This window comes from Saccoglossus kowalevskii, chromosome 1 (genome assembly GCF_978046115.1).
Source record: "Saccoglossus kowalevskii chromosome 1, keSacKowa6.1, whole genome shotgun sequence".
NCBI lineage: Eukaryota > Metazoa > Hemichordata > Enteropneusta > Harrimaniidae > Saccoglossus > Saccoglossus kowalevskii.
This window is the reverse complement of record NC_140641.1, coordinates 45,082,730-45,102,323: the sequence shown is the minus strand read 5'-3', so window position 1 is coordinate 45,102,323 and position 19,594 is coordinate 45,082,730. Positions and strand designations below refer to the sequence as shown.

Below are 19,594 nucleotides of genomic sequence, written 5' to 3'. Positions count from 1 at the left end.
ATCATGAAACAAATGCACATACATATTTGTGACATGATGTACCTTGTGTGTGTGAAGTTTGAACTCGATCAATCCAAGCATGTCTCAGATACGGATCCAGAACTGAATTCTTTAAAACAAAATGGCCGCCAGTCGGCCATTTCGAACCCGATCCAAAAAAAAAATGACGTGCATCAAGGTCCTATTATGTTTAATGTATGTACCAAATGTGAACAAAATCCGTCCATGCATAACTGAGATCCGGGTCCGGAATGGTGAAAATGTGCGATTTTGATGCATTTTCGGCCTTAAAATGGCCGCTATTCGGCTATTGTTAATCGGATCATGAGAAAAATGCATGTGCACATGTCCCATATAATGTGTGATGTATGAGTGAAGTTTGAACTTAATCGGTCCATGCATGTTCGAGATACAGGTGATCACGGATGGACGCACGGACGCACGGACGGACGGACGGACGGACGCACACAGGGCAAAACATAAGTCCCCGTTATCGGACTGCGTCCGAACGGGGACTAAAAAAGACGCCAGGATGTATAATTTTGATACAAAGCCCTGTAAGAAATGATTCAGGTCTGGTGTCTGTTTTCATGGCTAAGTAATTGGCTAATTCTAAACTTACAATTTAATTGTAGAAGCATCTAGTCCGGTGTCTGTTTTCATGGCTAAATAATTGGCCAATTCTAAACTTACATTTTAATTGTAGAAGCATCTGGTCTGGTGTCTGTTTTCATGGCTAAAAAATTGGCCAATTCTAAACTTACATTTTAATTGTAGAAGCATCTGGTCTGGTGTCTGTTTTCATGGCTAAATAATTGGCTAATTCTAAACTTACATTTTAATTGTAGAAGCATCTGGTCTGGTGTCTGTTTTCATGGCTAAATAATTGACTAATTCTAAACTTACATTTTAATTGTAGAAGCATCTGGTCTGGTGTCTGTTTTCATGACTAAATAACTGGCTAATTCTAAACTTACATTTTAATTGTGGAAGCATCTGGTCTGGTGTCTGTTTTCATGGCTAAATAATTGACTAATTCTAAACTTACATTTTAATTGTAGAAGCATCTGGTCTGGTGTCTGTTTTCATGGCTAAATAATTGGCTAATTCTAAACTTACATTTTAATTGTAGAAGCATCTGGTCTGGTGTCTGTTTTCATGGCTAAATAACTGGCTAATTCTAAACTTACATTTTAATTGTAGAAGCATCTAGTCTGGTGTCTGTTTTCATGGCTAAATAACTGGCTAATTCTAAACTTACATTTTAATTGTAAAAACATCTGGTCTGGTGTCTGTTTTCATGGCTAAATAATTGGCTCATTCTAAACTTACATTTTAATTGTAGAAGCATCTGGTCTGGTGTCTGTTTTCATGGCTAAATAATTGGCGAATTCTAAACTTACATTTTAATTGTAGAAGCATCTGGTCTGGTGTCTGTTTTCATGGCTAAATAATTGGCTAATTCTAAACTTACATTTTAATTGTAGAAGCATCTGGTCTGGTGTCTGTTTTCATGGCTAAATAATTGGCTAATTCTAAACTTACATTTTAATTGTAGAAGCATCTGGTCTGGTGTCTGTTTTCATGGCTAAATAACTGGCTAATTCTAAACTTACATTTTAATTGTAGAAGCATCTGGTCTGGTGTCTGTTTTCAGGGCTAAATAACTGGCTAATTCTAAACTTACATTTTAATTGTAGAAGCATCTAGTCTGGTGTCTGTTTTCATGGCTAAATAACTGGCTAATTCTAAACTTACATTTTAATTGTAAAAGCATCTGGTCTGGTGTCTGTTTTCATGGCTAAATAACTGGCTAATTCTAAACTTACATTTTAATTGTAGAAGCATCTGATCTGGTGTCTGTTTTCATGGTTAAATAACTGGCTAATTCTAAACTTACATTTTAATTGTAGAAGCATCTGGTCTGGTGTCTGTTTTCATGGCTAAAAAATTGGCTAATTCTAAACTTACATTTTAATTGTAGAAGCATCTGGTCTGGTGTCTGTTTTCATGGCTAAATAACTGGCTAATTCTAAACTTACATTTTAATTGTAAAAGCATCTGGTCTGGTGTCTGTTTTCATGGCTAAATAACTGGCTAATTCTAAACTTACATTTTAATTGTAGAAGCATCTGATCTGGTGTCTGTTTTCATGGTTAAATAACTGGCTAATTCTAAACTTACATTTTAATTGTAGAAGCATCTGGTCTGGTGTCTGTTTTCATGGCTAAAAAATTGGCTAATTCTAAACTTACATTTTAATTGTAGAAGCATCTGGTCTGGTGTCTGTTTTCATGGCTAAATAACTGGCTAATTCTAAACTTACATTTTAATTGTGGAAGCATCTGGTCTGGTGTCTGTTTTCATGGCTAAATAATTGACTAATTCTAAACTTACATTTTAATTGTAGAAGCATCTGGTCTGGTGTCTGTTTTCATGGCTAAATAATTGGCTAATTCTAAACTTACATTTTAATTGTAGAAGCATCTGGTCTGGTGTCTGTTTTCATGGCTAAATAACTGGCTAATTCTAAACTTACATTTTAATTGTAGAAGCATCTAGTCTGGTGTCTGTTTTCATGGCTAAATAACTGGCTAATTCTAAACTTACATTTTAATTGTAAAAACATCTGGTCTGGTGTCTGTTTTCATGGCTAAATAATTGGCTCATTCTAAACTTACATTTTAATTGTAGAAGCATCTGGTCTGGTGTCTGTTTTCATGGCTAAATAATTGGCGAATTCTAAACTTACATTTTAATTGTAGAAGCATCTGGTCTGGTGTCTGTTTTCATGGCTAAATAATTGGCTAATTCTAAACTTACATTTTAATTGTAGAAGCATCTGGTCTGGTGTCTGTTTTCATGGCTAAATAATTGGCTAATTCTAAACTTACATTTTAATTGTAGAAGCATCTGGTCTGGTGTCTGTTTTCATGGCTAAATAACTGGCTAATTCTAAACTTACATTTTAATTGTAGAAGCATCTGGTCTGGTGTCTGTTTTCATGGCTAAATAACTGGCTAATTCTAAACTTACATTTTAATTGTAGAAGCATCTAGTCTGGTGTCTGTTTTCATGGCTAAATAACTGGCTAATTCTAAACTTACATTTTAATTGTAAAAGCATCTGGTCTGGTGTCTGTTTTCATGGCTAAATAACTGGCTAATTCTAAACTTACATTTTAATTGTAGAAGCATCTGATCTGGTGTCTGTTTTCATGGTTAAATAACTGGCTAATTCTAAACTTACATTTTAATTGTAGAAGCATCTGGTCTGGTGTCTGTTTTCATGGCTAAAAAATTGGCTAATTCTAAACTTACATTTTAATTGTAGAAGCATCTGGTCTGGTGTCTGTTTTCATGGCTAAATAACTGGCTAATTCTAACTTACATTTTAATTGTAGAAGCATCTGGTCTGGTGTCTGTTTTCATGGCTAAAAAACTGGCTAATTCTAAACTTACATTTTAATTGTAAAAGCATCTGGTCTGGTGTCTGTTTTCATGGCTAAAAAATTGGCCAATTCTAAACTTACATTTTAATTGTAGAAGCATCTGGTCTGGTGTCTGTTTTCATGGCTAAAAAATTGGCCAATTCTAAACTTACATTTTAATTGTAGAAGCATCTGGTCTGGTGTCTGTTTTCATGGCTAAAAAATTGGCCAATTCTAAACTTACATTTTAATTGTAGAAGCATCTGGTCTGGTGTCTGTTTTCATGGCTAAAATATTGGCCAATTCTAAACTTACATTTTAATTGTAGAAGCATCTGGTCTGGTGTCTGTTTTCATGGCTAAAAAATTGGCCAATTCTAAACTTACATTTTAATTGTAGAAGCATCTGGTCTGGTGTCTGTTTTCATGGCTAAATAACTGGCTAATTCTAAACTTACATTTTAATTGTAGAAGCATCTAGTCTGGTGTCTGTTTTCATGGCTAAATAACTGGCTAATTCTAAACTTACATTTTAATTGTAAAAACATCTGGTCTGGTGTCTGTTTTCATGGCTAAATAATTGGCTCATTCTAAACTTACATTTTAATTGTAGAAGCATCTGGTCTGGTGTCTGTTTTCATGGCTAAATAATTGGCTAATTCTAAACTTACATTTTAATTGTAGAAGCATCTGGTCTGGTGTCTGTTTTCATGGCTAAATAACTGGCTAATTCTAAACTTACATTTTAATTGTAGAAGCATCTAGTCTGGTGTCTGTTTTCATGGCTAAATAACTGGCTAATTCTAAACTTACATTTTAATTGTAAAAGCATCTGGTCTGGTGTCTGTTTTCATGGCTAAATAATTGGCTAATTCTAAACTTACATTTTAATTGTAGAAGCATCTGGTCTGGTGTCTGTTTTCATGGCTAAATAATTGGCTAATTCTAAACTTACATTTTAATTGTAGAAGCATCTGGTCTGGTGTCTGTTTTCATGGCTAAACAATTGGCTAATTCTAAACTTACATTTTAATTGTAAAAGCATCTGGTCTGGTGTCTGTTTTCATGGCTAAATAACTGGCTAATTCTAAACTTACATTTTAATTGTAGAAGCATCTGATCTGGTGTCTGTTTTCATGGTTAAATAACTGGCTAATTCTAAACTTACATTTTAATTGTAGAAGCATCTGGTCTGGTGTCTGTTTTCATGGCTAAAAAATTGGCTAATTCTAAACTTACATTTTAATTGTAGAAGCATCTGGTCTGGTGTCTGTTTTCATGGCTAAAAAATTGGCTAATTCTAAACTTACATTTTAATTGTAGAAGCATCTGGTCTGGTGTCTGTTTTCATGGCTAAAAAATTGGCCAATTCTAAACTTACATTTTAATTGTAGAAGCATCTGGTCTGGTGTCTGTTTTCATGGCTAAATAACTGGCTAATTCAATGGTGTTAATCAGTGATAACACACGGTCAGCAGCAGCAACCACTTCTGGCAATTGTTTACTTCTTTCCTACAATTCCAAGTTAAAATATGAAGTTAGTGATGCCTAGTTGTACAAAGCAAGCATGCAATCTAAAATTATGTAAATGTCTGGTTGTTTTAGTTTGTTGCTTTGAGAAAACATTTCAAACAAACAGACAGACAGACAGACAGACACAAGGCATTTTATTGGCATTTGTATTTGTGAATCATAAATTTTGCTGTTCTACAGCATTTCTGCGTGAGTTTGTTACATATTTTGATAGTCTGTGTTAAGATAAGCAACGCTGCACACCAATCATAGTTCTTTATACCATTATATTGTGTAACACAAAGTTACACCATATATATGTATGTTTCTTTCTTCTCACTGTTTATGGAAACAAAATGTAGAATGTTTAGTTTGTGCTATTGGGAATGCTGATGTTTTATTTAGAAAGCAGAATATAACTAATGTACCTTCTGTATTGACACAAGCTGAAGTCAACCTGTTTGATTTTGTTTCTGAATACAGATTGTGCTATAAACAAAATAAACGTAAGAAAAATTGGTCAAACTTGACCAACCCAAATTCAGACTGTGTTTCCAGCTGTGCCTCCATGAATTAGTCACTGGTTGTGGTCTATCTATCAAAACAAAATCAATGGATGTGCACTGGCATTGGTCATCCCGAACTAAAATGACAACCACCATGAATATCAAATACTAACAACTACATACCTTGGATGACTCTTTGCTGTTCAATCTTGCAACATGAAGTGGTAAATGGTTTGAATGTTTTTCCAGTAATGCATTATACAAATCTTCATCTTCAAGTCTACTCACAGAAAGAAAAAAATCCTGAATATAAACTCAATAACAATCAGACAAACACGTATCATATTAAATCAACATAAAAAAAAAAAAAAAACCCATCTGTGTCCTGAATGTATTGGAGGCATACTGTGTCTTCAGGGTATTGGAGGCATACTGTGTCTTGAGGGTATTGGAGGCATACTGTGTCTTGAGGGTATTGGAGGCATAAAGTACAAACAAAAAACACTGTATTTACTATATTAGAAGCAGTTCTCCAACGAAGCATTTGCATTTATTGCATGCAAAACCTACATGTAAATGTGCTTCTAATAGAGCAAATATGCCATTCAAAAATGCAAGCAGTGATCCAAGTGATTCCAAGTGTGTATGGTATAACACTTACAAATATGTATTAAATCATGACCATACATGATGGCTTGATTATATATCTTGTTTGACAACACAATTATAGTTCCTATCTGCAACAGTAGCTATGATACTACAGTTATGAATATTAATGAGGTAACATGACTATAAATTATGTTATGTTAACTATATTTCATGTAAAATGATTTCAATATTGCACCAAATCTCTCCTGCAATGACTTATCTGCTGTCAATTTAAGATTGGCAGAAAACTGATAATTTATTTAACCGACTACTATTCAGTGTATTGTATTACAAGCCACTGTTTAACAGACTACTGTTCAGTGTATTGTAATACAAGTCACTGTTTAACTGACTACTGTTCAGTGTATTGTAATACAAGTCACTGTTTAACTGACTACTGTTCAGTGTATTGTAATACAAGTCACTGTTTAACTGACTACTGTTCAGTGTATTGTAATACAAGTCACTGTTTAACTGACTACTGTTCAGTGTATTGTAATACAAGTCACTGTTTAACTGACTACTGTTCAGTGTATTGTATTACAAGTCACTGTTTAACAGACTACTGTTCAGTGTATTGTAATACAAGTCACTGTTTAACTGACTACTGTTCAGTGTATTGTATTACAAGTCACTGTTTAACTGACTACTGTTCAGTGTATTGTAATACAAGTCACTGTTTAACTGACTACTGTTCAGTGTATTGTAATACAAGTCACTGTTTAACTGACTACTGTTCAGTGTATTGTATTACAAGTCACTGTTTAACAGACTACTGTTCAGTGTATTGTAATACAAGTCACTGTTTAACTGACTACTGTTCAGTGTATTGTAATACAAGTCACTGTTTAACTGACTACTGTTCAGTGTATTGTAATACAAGTCACTGTTTAACTGACTACTGTTCAGTGTATTGTAATACAAGTCACTGTTTAACTGACTACTGTTCAGTGTATTGTAATACAAGTCACTGTTTAACTGACTACTGTTCAGTGTATTGTAATACAAGTCACTGTTTAACAGACTACTGTTCAATGTATTGTAATAAAAGTCACTATTTAACTGACTACTGTTCAGTGTATTGTAATACAAGTCACTATTTAACTGACTACTATTCAGTGTATTGTAATAAAAGTCACTATTTAACAGACTACTGTTCAATGTATTGTAATACAAGTCACTGTTTAACTGACTACTGTTCAGTGTATTGTATTACAAGTCACTGTTTAACAGACTACTGTTCAGTGTATTGTAATACAAGTCACTGTTTAACTGACTACTCTTCAGTGTATTGTAATACAAGTCACTGTTTAACTGACTACTGTTCAGTGTATTGTAATACAAGTCACTGTTTAACTGACTACTGTTCAGTGTATTGTAATACAAGTCACTGTTTAACTGACTACTGTTCAGTGTATTGTAATACAAGTCACTGTTTAACTGACTACTGTTCAGTGTATTGTAATACAAGTCACTGTTTAACTGACTACTGTTCAGTGTATTGTAATACAAGTCACTGTTTAACAGACTACTGTTCAATGTATTGTAATAAAAGTCACTATTTAACTGACTACTGTTCAGTGTATTGTAATACAAGTCACTATTTAACTGACTACTGTTCAGTGTATTGTAATACAAGTCACTGTTTAACTGACTACTGTTCAGTGTATTGTAATACAAGTCACTGTTTAACTGACTACTGTTCAGTGTATTGTAATACAAGTCACTGTTTAACTGACTACTGTTCAGTGTATTGTAATACAAGTCACTGTTTAACTGACTACTATTCAGTGTATTGTAATACAAGTCACTATTTAACAGACTACTGTTCAGTGTATTGTAATACAAGTCACTATTTAACAGACTACTGTTCAGTGTATTGTAATACAAGTCACTGTTTAACTGACTACTGTTCAGTGTATTGTAATACAAGTCACTGTTTAACTGACTACTGTTCAGTGTATTGTAATACAAGTCACTGTTTAACAGACTACTGTTCAGTGTATTGTAATACAAGCCACTGTTTAACAGACTACTGTTCAGTGTATTGTAATACAAGTCACTGTTTAACTGACTACTGTTCAGTGTATTGTAATACAAGTCACTATTTAACTGACTACTGTTCAGTGTATTGTAATACAAGTCACTGTTTAACAGACTACTGTTCAGTGTATTGTAATACAAGCCACTGTTTAACAGACTACTGTTCAGTGTATTGTAATACAAGTCACTGTTTAACTGACTACTGTTCAGTGTATTGTAATACAAGTCACTGTTTAACAGACTACTGTTCAGTGTATTGTAATACAAGTCACTATTTAACAGACTACTGTTCAGTGTATTGTAATACAAGTCACTGTTTAACAGACTACTGTTCAGTGTATTGTAATACAAGTCACTGTTTAACAGACTACTATTCAGTGTATTGTAATACAAGTCACTGTTTAACAGACTACTATTCAGTGTATTGTAATACAAGTCACTGTTTAACAGACTACTGTTCAGTGTATTGTAATACAAGTCACTGTTTAACTAACTACTGTTCAGTGTATTGTAATACAAGTCACTATTTAACAGACTACTGTTCAGTGTATTGTAATACAAGTCACTCTTTAACAGACTACTGTTCAGTGTATTGTAATACAAGTCACTGTTTAACTGACTACTGTTCAGTGTATTGTAATATAAGTCACTATTTAACTGACTACTGTTCAGTGTATTGTAATACAAGTCACTGTTTAACTGACTACTGTTCAGTGTATTGTAATACAAGTCACTGTTTAACTGACTACTGTTCAGTGTATTGTAATATAAGTCACTATTTAACTGACTACTGTTCAGTGTATTGTAATACAAGTCACTATTTAACTGACTACTGTTCAGTGTATTGTAATACAAGTCACTGTTTAACTGACTACTGTTCAGTGTATTGTAATACAAGTCACTGTTTAACCATCCAATGTTCAGTGTAATGTAATACAAGTCACTGTTTAACCATCCAATGTTCAGTGTATTGTAATACAAGTCACTGTTTAACTGACTACTGTTCAGTGTATTGTAATACAAGTCACTGTTTAACTGACTACTGTTCAGTGTATTGTAATACAAGTCACTGTTTAACCATCCAATGTTCAGTGTATTGTAATACAAGTCACTGTTTAACTGACTACTGTTCAGTGTATTGTAATACAAGTCACTGTTTAACTGACTACTGTTCAGTGTATTGTAATACAAGTCACTATTTAACTGACTACTGTTCAGTGTATTGTAATACAAGTCACTATTTAACTGACTACTGTTCAGTGTATTGTAATACAAGTCACTGTTTAACTGACTACTGTTCAGTGTATTGTAATACAAGTCACTGTTTAACCATCCAATGTTCAGTGTAATGTAATACAAGTCACTGTTTAACCATCCAATGTTCAGTGTATTGTAATACAAGTCACTGTTTAACTGACTACTGTTCAGTGTATTGTAATACAAGTCACTGTTTAACTGACTACTGTTCAGTGTATTGTAATACAAGTCACTGTTTAACCATCCAATGTTCAGTGTAATGTAATACTAGTCACTGTTCTGACTTACTTTGCCATCCAGTTAATCTGCAAATCTCTTAAAGCATCATTGAATTCATCTTCCTTGTTCTTTTCCTTGTCTTTGTCACCACTACCGCCACTAGATTTGGAATTTGACTGTTTGTGTGGTCCTTGAGTCAAGGTATAACGGAACGGATATGTATCCTGAAATAGTGAACCAGGACAGGATTAACCCTACAAATGATGCCTGTCTAAAATAAAATATTAAAAAAAAAAAGAATATGCTGTATTTGTTGCTATAGTAACAGAGGACAGGGTAAGAGGAGGTGATAGAACATATTCAAATGTGGAATATTTGAAAGAAAATCACACCAATAGTTAACAAATTTGAAACTCGCTGCTTTTAACAAAGTACCTGAAACAAAAATAAAATGTTTGCTTGCTGAATAATTTTGATATGAGTGCTACTATGTGACAAATGATATATGTAAATGAGAGCTTTGACAGTGAATTACTAAGAGAGCAGCATGCGTATTTACAAGTAAATAAGTTAAAGGTTACTAGTGTGAAAAAATAAAAGAATACACCACTATTTGAAGGGGATGGATGAAAGATAAGAAAGATGAGACTTACAGGTTTGTGCCCCTGATTCCTTTTGCCCAGGGACCCCATACCAGCCTCTCTACCCCGCACTTTCTTGGCATTCACCTATTGAGAGACAGGTATGGGGATGAAAGATACTATGCAAGAGATAACATACTGCCAAGACACACACACCAGCTTTAGAGCATTAAGCAAATCAGCCGCCATGCATGTACTTATTGCAGCATTCTTCAAGAAAACGTTAAGAAATTATTTATTATGTAAATATAGTTTACATGCAGGAAAAAAATTAGTAAGTGAGTGGTTGCTGAAAACTATCTTAATTTTGTAGTTCATAATAATATACATGTATCACAGTCATGTGTATTAAGTGATTGGAGTCATACTATATGGTTTTGAATTCCTATGTTGTATTATGTGATTGGAGTCATACTTTATGGTTTTGAATTCCTAAGTTGTGTTAAGTGATTGAAGTCATACTATATGGTTTTGAATTCCTATTTTGTATTATGTGATTGAAGTCATACTTTATGGTTTTGAATTCCTAAGTTGTGTTAAGTGATTGGGGTAGTACTATATGGTTTTGAATTCCTATGTTGTATTATGTGATTGGAGTCATACTACATGGTTTTGAATTGCTATGTTGTATTATGTGATTGGAGTCATACTATATGGTTTTGAATTGCTATGTTGTATTATGTGATTGGAGTCATACTACATGGTTTTGAATTGCTATGTTGTATTATGTGATTGAAGCCATACTATATGGATTTGAATTGCTAAGTTGTGTTAAGTGATTGGGGTAGTACTATATGGTTTTGAATTCCTATGTTGTATTATGTGATTGGAGTCATACTACATGGTTTTGAATTCCTATGTTGTATTATGTGATTGAAGTCATACTTTATGGTTTTGAATTCCTAGTTGTGTTAAGTGATTGAAGTCATACTATATGGTTTTGAATTCCTATTTTGTATTATGTGATTGAAGTCATACTTTATAGTTTTGAATTCCTAAGTTGTGTTAAGACATTGAAGTCATACTACATGGTTTTGAATTGCTATGTTGTATTATGTGATTGGAGTCATACTATATGGTTTTGAATTGCTATGTTGTATTATGTGATTGGAGTCATACTACATGGTTTTGAATTGCTATGTTGTATTATGTGATTGAAGCCATACTATATGGATTTGAATTGCTAAGTTGTGTTAAGTGATTGGGGTAGTACTATATGGTTTTGAATTGCTATGTTGTATTATGTGATTGGAGTCATACTATATGGTTTTGAATTGCTATGTTGTATTATGTGATTGGAGTCATACTACATGGTTTTGAATTGCTATGTTGTATTATGTGATTGAAGCCATACTATATGGATTTGAATTGCTAAGTTGTGTTAAGTGATTGGAGTCATACTATATGGTTTTGAATTCCTATTTTGTATTATGTGATTGAAGTCATACTTTATGGTTTTGAATTCCTAAGTTGTGTTAAGACATTGAAGTCATACTACATGGTTTTGAATTGCTATGTTGTATTATGTGATTGGAGTCATACTATATGGTTTTGAATTGCTATGTTGTATTATGTGATTGGAGTCATACTATATGGTTTTGAATTGCTATGTTGTATTATGTGATTGGAGTCATACTACATGGTTTTGAATTGCTATGTTGTATTATGTGATTGAAGCCATACTATATGGATTTGAATTGCTAAGTTGTGTTAAGTGATTGGGGTAGTACTATATGGTTTTGAATTCCTATGTTGTATTATGTGATTGGAGTCATACTACATGGTTTTGAATTCCTATGTTGTATGATGTGATTGAAGTCATACTATATGGTTTTGAATTCCTATTTTGTATTATGTGATTGAAGTCATACTTTATGGTTTTGAATTCCTAAGTTGTGTTTAGACATTGAAGTCATACTACATGGTTTTGAATTGCTATGTTGTATTATGTGATTGGAGTCATACCATATGGTTTTGAATTGCTATGTTGTATTATGTGATTGGAGTCATACTATATGGTTTTGAATTGCTATGTTGTATTATGTGATTGGAGTCATACTACATGGTTTTGAATTGCTATGTTGTATTATGTGATTGAAGCCATACTATATGGATTTGAATTGCTAAGTTGTGTTAAGTGATTGGGGTAGTACTATATGGTTTTGAATTCCTATGTTGTATTATGTGATTGGAGTCATACTACATGGTTTTGAATTGCTATGTTGTATTATGTGATTGGAGTCATACTACATGGTTTTGAATTGCTATGTTGTATTATGTGATTGAAGCCATACTATATGGATTTGAATTGCTAAGTTGTGTTAAGTGATTGGGGTAGTACTATATGGTTTTGAATTCCTATGTTGTATTATGTGATTGGAGTCATACTACATGGTTTTGAATTGCTATGTTGTATTATGTGATTGGAGTCATACTACATGGTTTTGAATTGCTATGTTGTGTTAAGTGATTGAAGTCATACTATATGGTTTTGAATTGCTATGTTGTATTATGTGATTGAAGTCATACTATATGGTTTTGAATTGCTATGTTGTATTATGTGATTGGAGTCATACTACATGGTTTTGAATTGCTATGTTGTATTATGTGATTGAAGTCATACTATATGGATTTGAATTGCTATGTTGTGTTAAGTGATTGAAGTCATACTATATGGTTTTGAATTGCTATGTTGTATTATGTGATTGGAGTCATACTATATGGTTTTGAATTGCTATGTTGTATTATGTGATTGGAGTCATACTACATGGTTTTGAATTGCTATGTTGTATTATGTGATTGAAGTCATACTATATGGTTTTGAATTGCTATGTTGTATTATGTGATTGGAGTCATACTACATGGTTTTGAATTGCTATGTTGTATTATGTGATTGGAGTCATACTACATGGTTTTGAATTGCTATGTTGTATTATGTGATTGAAGCCATACTACATGGTTTTGAATTCCTATGTTGTATTATGTGATTGGAGTCATACTACATGGTTTTGAATTCCTATGTTGTATTATGTGATTGGAGTCATACTATATGGTTTGAATTGCTATGTTGTATTATGTTATTGAAGCCATACTATATGGTTTTGAATTCCGATGTTGTATTATATGATTGGAGTCATATCACATGGTTTTGAATTGCTATGTTGTGTTAAGTGATTGAAGTCATACTACATGGTTTTGAATTCCTATGTTGTATTATGTGATTGGAGTCATACTTTATGGTTTTGAATTCCTATGTTGTATTATGTGATTGGAGTCATACTACATATATTTGAATTCCTATGTTGTATGATGTGATTGGAGTCATACTACATAGATTTGAATGCCTATGTTGTATTATGTGATTGAAGTCATACTATATGGATTTGAATTGCTATGTTGTGTTAAGTGATTGAAGTCATACTACATGGTTTTGAATTCCTATGTTGTATTATGTGATTGGAGTCATACTACATATATTTGAATTCCTATGTTGTATGATGTGATTGGAGTCATACTACATGGTTTTGAATTCCTATGTTGTATTATGTGATTGAAGTCGTACTACATGGTTTTGAATTGCTATGTTGTATTATGTGATTGAAGTCATACTACATGGTTTTGAATTCCGATGTTGTATTATGTGATTGAAGCCATACTATATGGTTTTGAATTCCGATGTTGTATTATATGATTGGAGTCATATCACATGGTTTTGAATTGCTATGTTGTGTTAAGTGATTGAAGTCATACTACATGGTTTTGAATTCCTATGTTGTATTATGTGATTGGAGTCATACTACATATATTTGAATTCCTATGTTGTATGATGTGATTGGAGTCATACTACATGGTTTTGAATTCCTATGTTGTATTATGTGATTGAAGTCATACTACATGGTTTTGAATTCCTATGTTGTATTATGTGATTGAAGTCATACTACATGGTTTTGAATTCCGATGTTGTATTATGTGATTGAAGCCATACTATATGGTTTTGAATTCCGATGTTGTATTATGTGATTGAAGTCGTACTACATGGTTTTGAATTGCTATGTTGTATTATGTGATTGAAGTCATACTACATGGTTTTGAATTCCGATGTTGTATTATGTGATTGAAGCCATACTATATGGTTTTGAATTCCGATGTTGTATTATATGATTGGAGTCATATCACATGGTTTTGAATTGCTATGTTGTGTTAAGTGATTGAAGTCATACTACATGGTTTTGAATTCCTATGTTGTATTATGTGATTGGAGTCATACTACATATATTTGAATTCCTATGTTGTATGATGTGATTGGAGTCATACTACATGGTTTTGAATTCCTATGTTGTATTATGTGATTGAAGTCATACTACATGGTTTTGAATTCCTATGTTGTATTATGTGATTGAAGTCATACTACATGGTTTTGAATTCCGATGTTGTATTATGTGATTGAAGCCATACTATATGGTTTTGAATTCCGATGTTGTATTATATGATTGGAGTCATATCACATGGTTTTGAATTGCTATGTTGTGTTAAGTGATTGAAGTCATACTACATGGTTTTGAATTCCTATGTTGTATTATGTGATTGGAGTCATACTACATATATTTGAATTCCTATGTTGTATGATGTGATTGGAGTCATACTACATAGATTTGAATTGATATGTTGTGTTAAGTGATTGAAGTCATACTATATGGTTTTGAATTGATATGTTGTATTATGTGATGATTGAAGATGTACTATATGATTTTGTATTTGAGGCAGACATACAGCCAACAAATGGAGCACCATCTTACAGTCCATTGAGCTAAAATCATCATTGTTGTAACTTTTGAAACATATAGGACAGTTCCAATAATGTTACATGTAAATAATGTTAGTTTGTGGATTAAGATGTTAGTTTATCAAGCTTACTATATTAGTTGTATTGTGAGTAATATCAACTCACACCATTTAAATTTGACTCTGAATGAATGGGGAGGGCTAAAATATGGTTACTGAAAATATTTAGGATTTTAAACAATATCCCTGTGCATTTATAAAAAAAATGTATTTTATATTGCATTTTGCAACAATGAAATATTTATAGCAAACACTTACATGTAGTATACAAAATCAGCAAACTATCACAATGTAGAATACTTTGCCCCTTAAGGTAGCGAACAGGGAAAAACGAGCAAAACAAAATAATTTTTCATTAAATCTACAATTATGTAAAATTATTGCATTTTCTATTTATTGTTGATCCGAAATTTACTGTGTAATGTTTGTGTGTAAATGTTTTACTGTGCATCCTCTTGAGCCAATGAATCTAATTTGCATACTGACTGAAGGTGTTCCATGTAACAATTGAGCCAATGAATCTAATTTGCATACTGACTGAAGGTGTTCTATGTAACAATTGAGCCAATGAATGGTCTCATCATCAAATGGTTTGAGTCGTATTTGAGTAACCGCATTCAAAAAGTGAAAATTGGAAATGTATTTTCTGATATGACGTCTATATTAGAAACCGGTGTTCCACAGGGCTCCGTCTTAGGGCCATTATTGTTCTCAATGTACATGCGTCCATTGGGCGAGTTATTGCGACGTCACTGCGTAAAATATCATTTTTACGCCGATGACACACAGATTTATTTATCGGTTTCTGAAGATGATCAAATTCGCGCCCGGGTGATACTTCAGACATGTATTCAAGACGTTAGCGATTGGATGTCTTGTAATTTCCTACTTTTGAATGTGTCGAAAACTGAATTTGTGTGCATGTCGTCTCGGAGATTCTCACAAGACTCGTGTCCTTTGTCTAGTATCGCAATTGGTGAAGAATTGGTTAGTGCTTCGTCAAGTGCTAGAAACTTAGGTGTCTTGTTTGATTCGCAGCTATCTATGGAAACACACATTTCTACTATTTGTAGATCTGGATATTCCCATCTAAGAAATATTAATCGTATTCGTAAATCATTATCCCAATCTGATACTGAAAAGTTGGTACATGCATTCATATCTTCTCGCTTAGACAGCTGTAATTCATTATTGTCTGGTCTCCCTGTAACTAAGATAAAACCTCTTATTCGTGTACAAAATGCAGCAGCCCGCCTTGTCACTCGTGCTCGAAAATATGACCACATTACAGACATTTTTATTAAACTTCATTGGTTACCAGTTGTACAAAGAATCAATTTCAAATTACTTTTACTAGTGTATAAATCTTTGTATGGTTTTGCCCCAAATTATCTATGTGAATTAATCGAATTTTATGTACCTAGTCGTAGTTTAAACCGCGGGTCTGAGTGTATAAAAGGAAAGATGGCCGCCACTTTTCAGTATGCAAATGACACTCAAGCGTGAAACACCTCTTCGGGGTGCTCCGCAAAATCACTCTTTTCGGCAATCTTAACGCCTGTGATGCTTTATTTTCATGTCGTACACAAACGTGAATATGTCCGCGATACAACTGCGATGTTAATTTACGAGTTCGGTGCGATGTCAGTGTGATTTGCGCGTAAAAGCGACGGAAAAGCATGATTCAAACAGTCGCTTTGACTGCTAAAACTGGCTGTCAGTCATGGGTTTATGTAAATGTAAGGTGTTAATTCCGAGTTGTTTGTTCAATCTCTAGGTATGTTTATGTAATTACGGAGTTGATCATGTAAGTAATATCGTGGAGCTAATAAGAAATGATATGCTGTGAGCTGTTTGTCCGTCCGTTCATCTCAGGGGACATCGTCGGCGCCCCACGAAGCGGTCCGACCCGAGCGAGTGCGAATCGACTTTGCGTAAACATACCAATAATTTCTGTAGTGTGTGTGCGCAAAGTAAGACATTCGTGGTTACCGGGCTGGGAAAATAAAAAAAAATGGTTTTCACTCTGATATCGATGAAAAGATTCGAGGGAGTCCCAAATACATCCCCGACAATATGTCGAGTATGTTTCTCAAATTTCTCTTCGTTCTCGAAAAAAATAAATTGAAAGGTCTCACAAAAAAATATAATGTTCCCTGAAACATATCCCCGCAGTGAAAGATTTAGCCCTTTTTGTCACGTACTAGTATGAGCCGCGCATATATTCATGTATATTTGGCGTCGGACCCGTGCCGCACAGCCGTATACGTATAATACATTTTTTTTTTTTTTTTTTTTTTTTTTGTTTTGACGTTGCATAACGTCATTATTGCCTAGCCGACAAGACACATTATAGCAAACGTTGTACGACAACTAAATTGTGTAGGTCATTCAAATAAACTACAGTTATTTCATGATGCAAGTAATTGACAATACGGTAGTTCTCTATTTGGAATATTTGTTGGCCCTGAAAAGGGCCGTTTGGTTTGTTTGTATCAATGTATTTTTCAGTACCAGAGATGACCCATATAAGGCACGCCTGGGAGATTGGGATACAGTCCGCGTATCTGTCTTACAACACACTCCGGCATCACTTCTCTTTGTGTGACCACAACGTTATCAGCCCTCATAAGTTGCGACTTGCGCTGGATATATTTTTCGTCAGTCCACGCATTTCGTCGTCCGAGCATCGTCCAATACTTTTTGTATAAACGACGCCTAATAGCAGTGTTGTTGTTTTGATCTGTTCAAGTTAGAAGTGGTGACTGAAAGTTTCGGTCACCATTTACCATCCTGACTTTTCGGCAACGGATTTTTGCCAAAAGTTTACTTATAACTATTTATTCATTATCCGCACGTTGCATGTTCGATGTATCTATATTGATTTACTCATAACTTTGCCTATTTAGATTTTTAATAATAACTGGTTTGTTGCAAGTACGTGCTCATTATATTTATAAATAAACCCACGGCAACATAGCACAGTACGTAGTATAAATACATCGCGCTTGTAACGTACGGGTTGTGAATGAATAAATAAATACATTGTATAAAAAGGTCGCATTTGTAACATATTGATACAATAGCAAGAAAGCAAAGGCATGAGCTCAATTCAGAGATACCAATGAGATCCTTACAATGCCGTAACGCCATTTACAGAAATTGTGCTTTACAGTCGACCACGAGCGAAACAAACACAGAAAACGGCTTTCAAAAGAGTGCGTAGGCCCAGTGAACGTCGGGCAACGGGATTCAGCAAGTCTTTTCAAATCAGATAATAGCGTAATGCATGATGTTAGCTTACGGAATTAACGTCTTCAGTTGAAATGATAACAGCTGTGTACCAAGTAAACAACTGGGCGGACCATGCAAATTACATTTCCCATGATGCACTGGTGCAATTCCTGGGATTGCGGAGCCGCGCTTTAAGATCTGAATCAAAGTTTCTTATTAAAACTCGTCAGGTGTGTAGTAAAAAGTCCAAGGTGTTATACAAAGACCGTGCTTTTGAAAATTTAGGTCCTAAACTTTTTAATGAATTACCTCTGTCTGTTCGTTCTAGTCCTTCAGTAGACATTTTTAAATCCAGACTGAAAACGCACTTATTTAAATGTGCTTTTAATATTTGACTGATTGTTTATTGTATCAGCGCCTTTGATCTTCATATGTTGGAATTGTTGCGCTTAATTAAATAAAGTTATTATTTAGTTATTAATGAATCTAATTTGCATACTGACTGAAGGTGTTCCATGTAACAATTGAGCCAATGAATCTAATTTGCATAGTGACTGAAGGTGTTCCATGTAACAATTGAGCCAATGAATCTAATTTGCATACTGACTGAAGCTGTTCCATGTAACAATTGAGCCAATGAATCTAATTTGCATACTGACTGAAGCTGTTCCATGTAACAATTGAGCCAATGAATCTAATTTGCATACTGACTGAAGCTGTTCCATGTAACAATTGAGCCAATGAATCCAATTTGCATACTGACTGAAGGTGTTCCATGTAACAATTGAGCCAATGAATCTAATTTGCATACTGACTGAAGGTGTTCCATGTAACAATTGAGCCAATTAATCTAATTTGCATACTGACTGAAGGTGTTCGTGTAACAAATGAGCCAATGAATATAATTTGCATACTGACTGAAGGTGTTCTATGTAACAATTGAGCCAATGAATCTAAATTGCACACTGACTGAAGGTGTTCCATGTAACAATTGAGCCAATGAATCTAATTTGCATACTGACTGAAGCTGTTCCATGTAACAATTGAGCCAATGAATCTAATTTGCATACTGACTGAAGCTGTTCCATGTAACAATTGAGCCAATGAATCTAATTTGCATACTGACTGAAGCTGTTCCATGTAACAATTGAGCCAATGAATCCAATTTGCATACTGACTGAAGGTGTTCCATGTAACAATTGAGCCAATAAATCTAATTTGCATACTGACTGAAGGTGTTCCATGTAACAATTGAGCCAATGA

At 33.8% G+C, this 19,594-nt stretch overlaps 1 protein-coding gene across 2 annotated transcripts in view; it reads right to left on the bottom strand.

Annotated features, from left to right (window-relative positions):
• Positions 1–19,594, bottom strand: part of LOC102807403 (tripeptidyl-peptidase 2-like) — a 147,503-nt gene that overhangs the window by 23,796 nt on the left and 104,113 nt on the right. Inside the window, exons 20-23 of one of the 2 annotated variants that reach the window (XM_085502513.1) lie at positions 10,268–10,342; positions 9,684–9,838; positions 5,631–5,727; positions 4,811–4,941 (exon numbers count right to left, since the gene is read on the bottom strand). In XM_085502513.1, coding sequence (XP_085358639.1) covers positions 4,811–4,941; positions 5,631–5,727; positions 9,684–9,838; positions 10,268–10,342 — 458 coding nt within the window. The remainder of the gene's footprint in view (positions 1–4,810; positions 4,942–5,630; positions 5,728–9,683; positions 9,839–10,267; positions 10,343–19,594) is intronic. The other variant, XM_085502520.1, reaches the window with a different exon arrangement.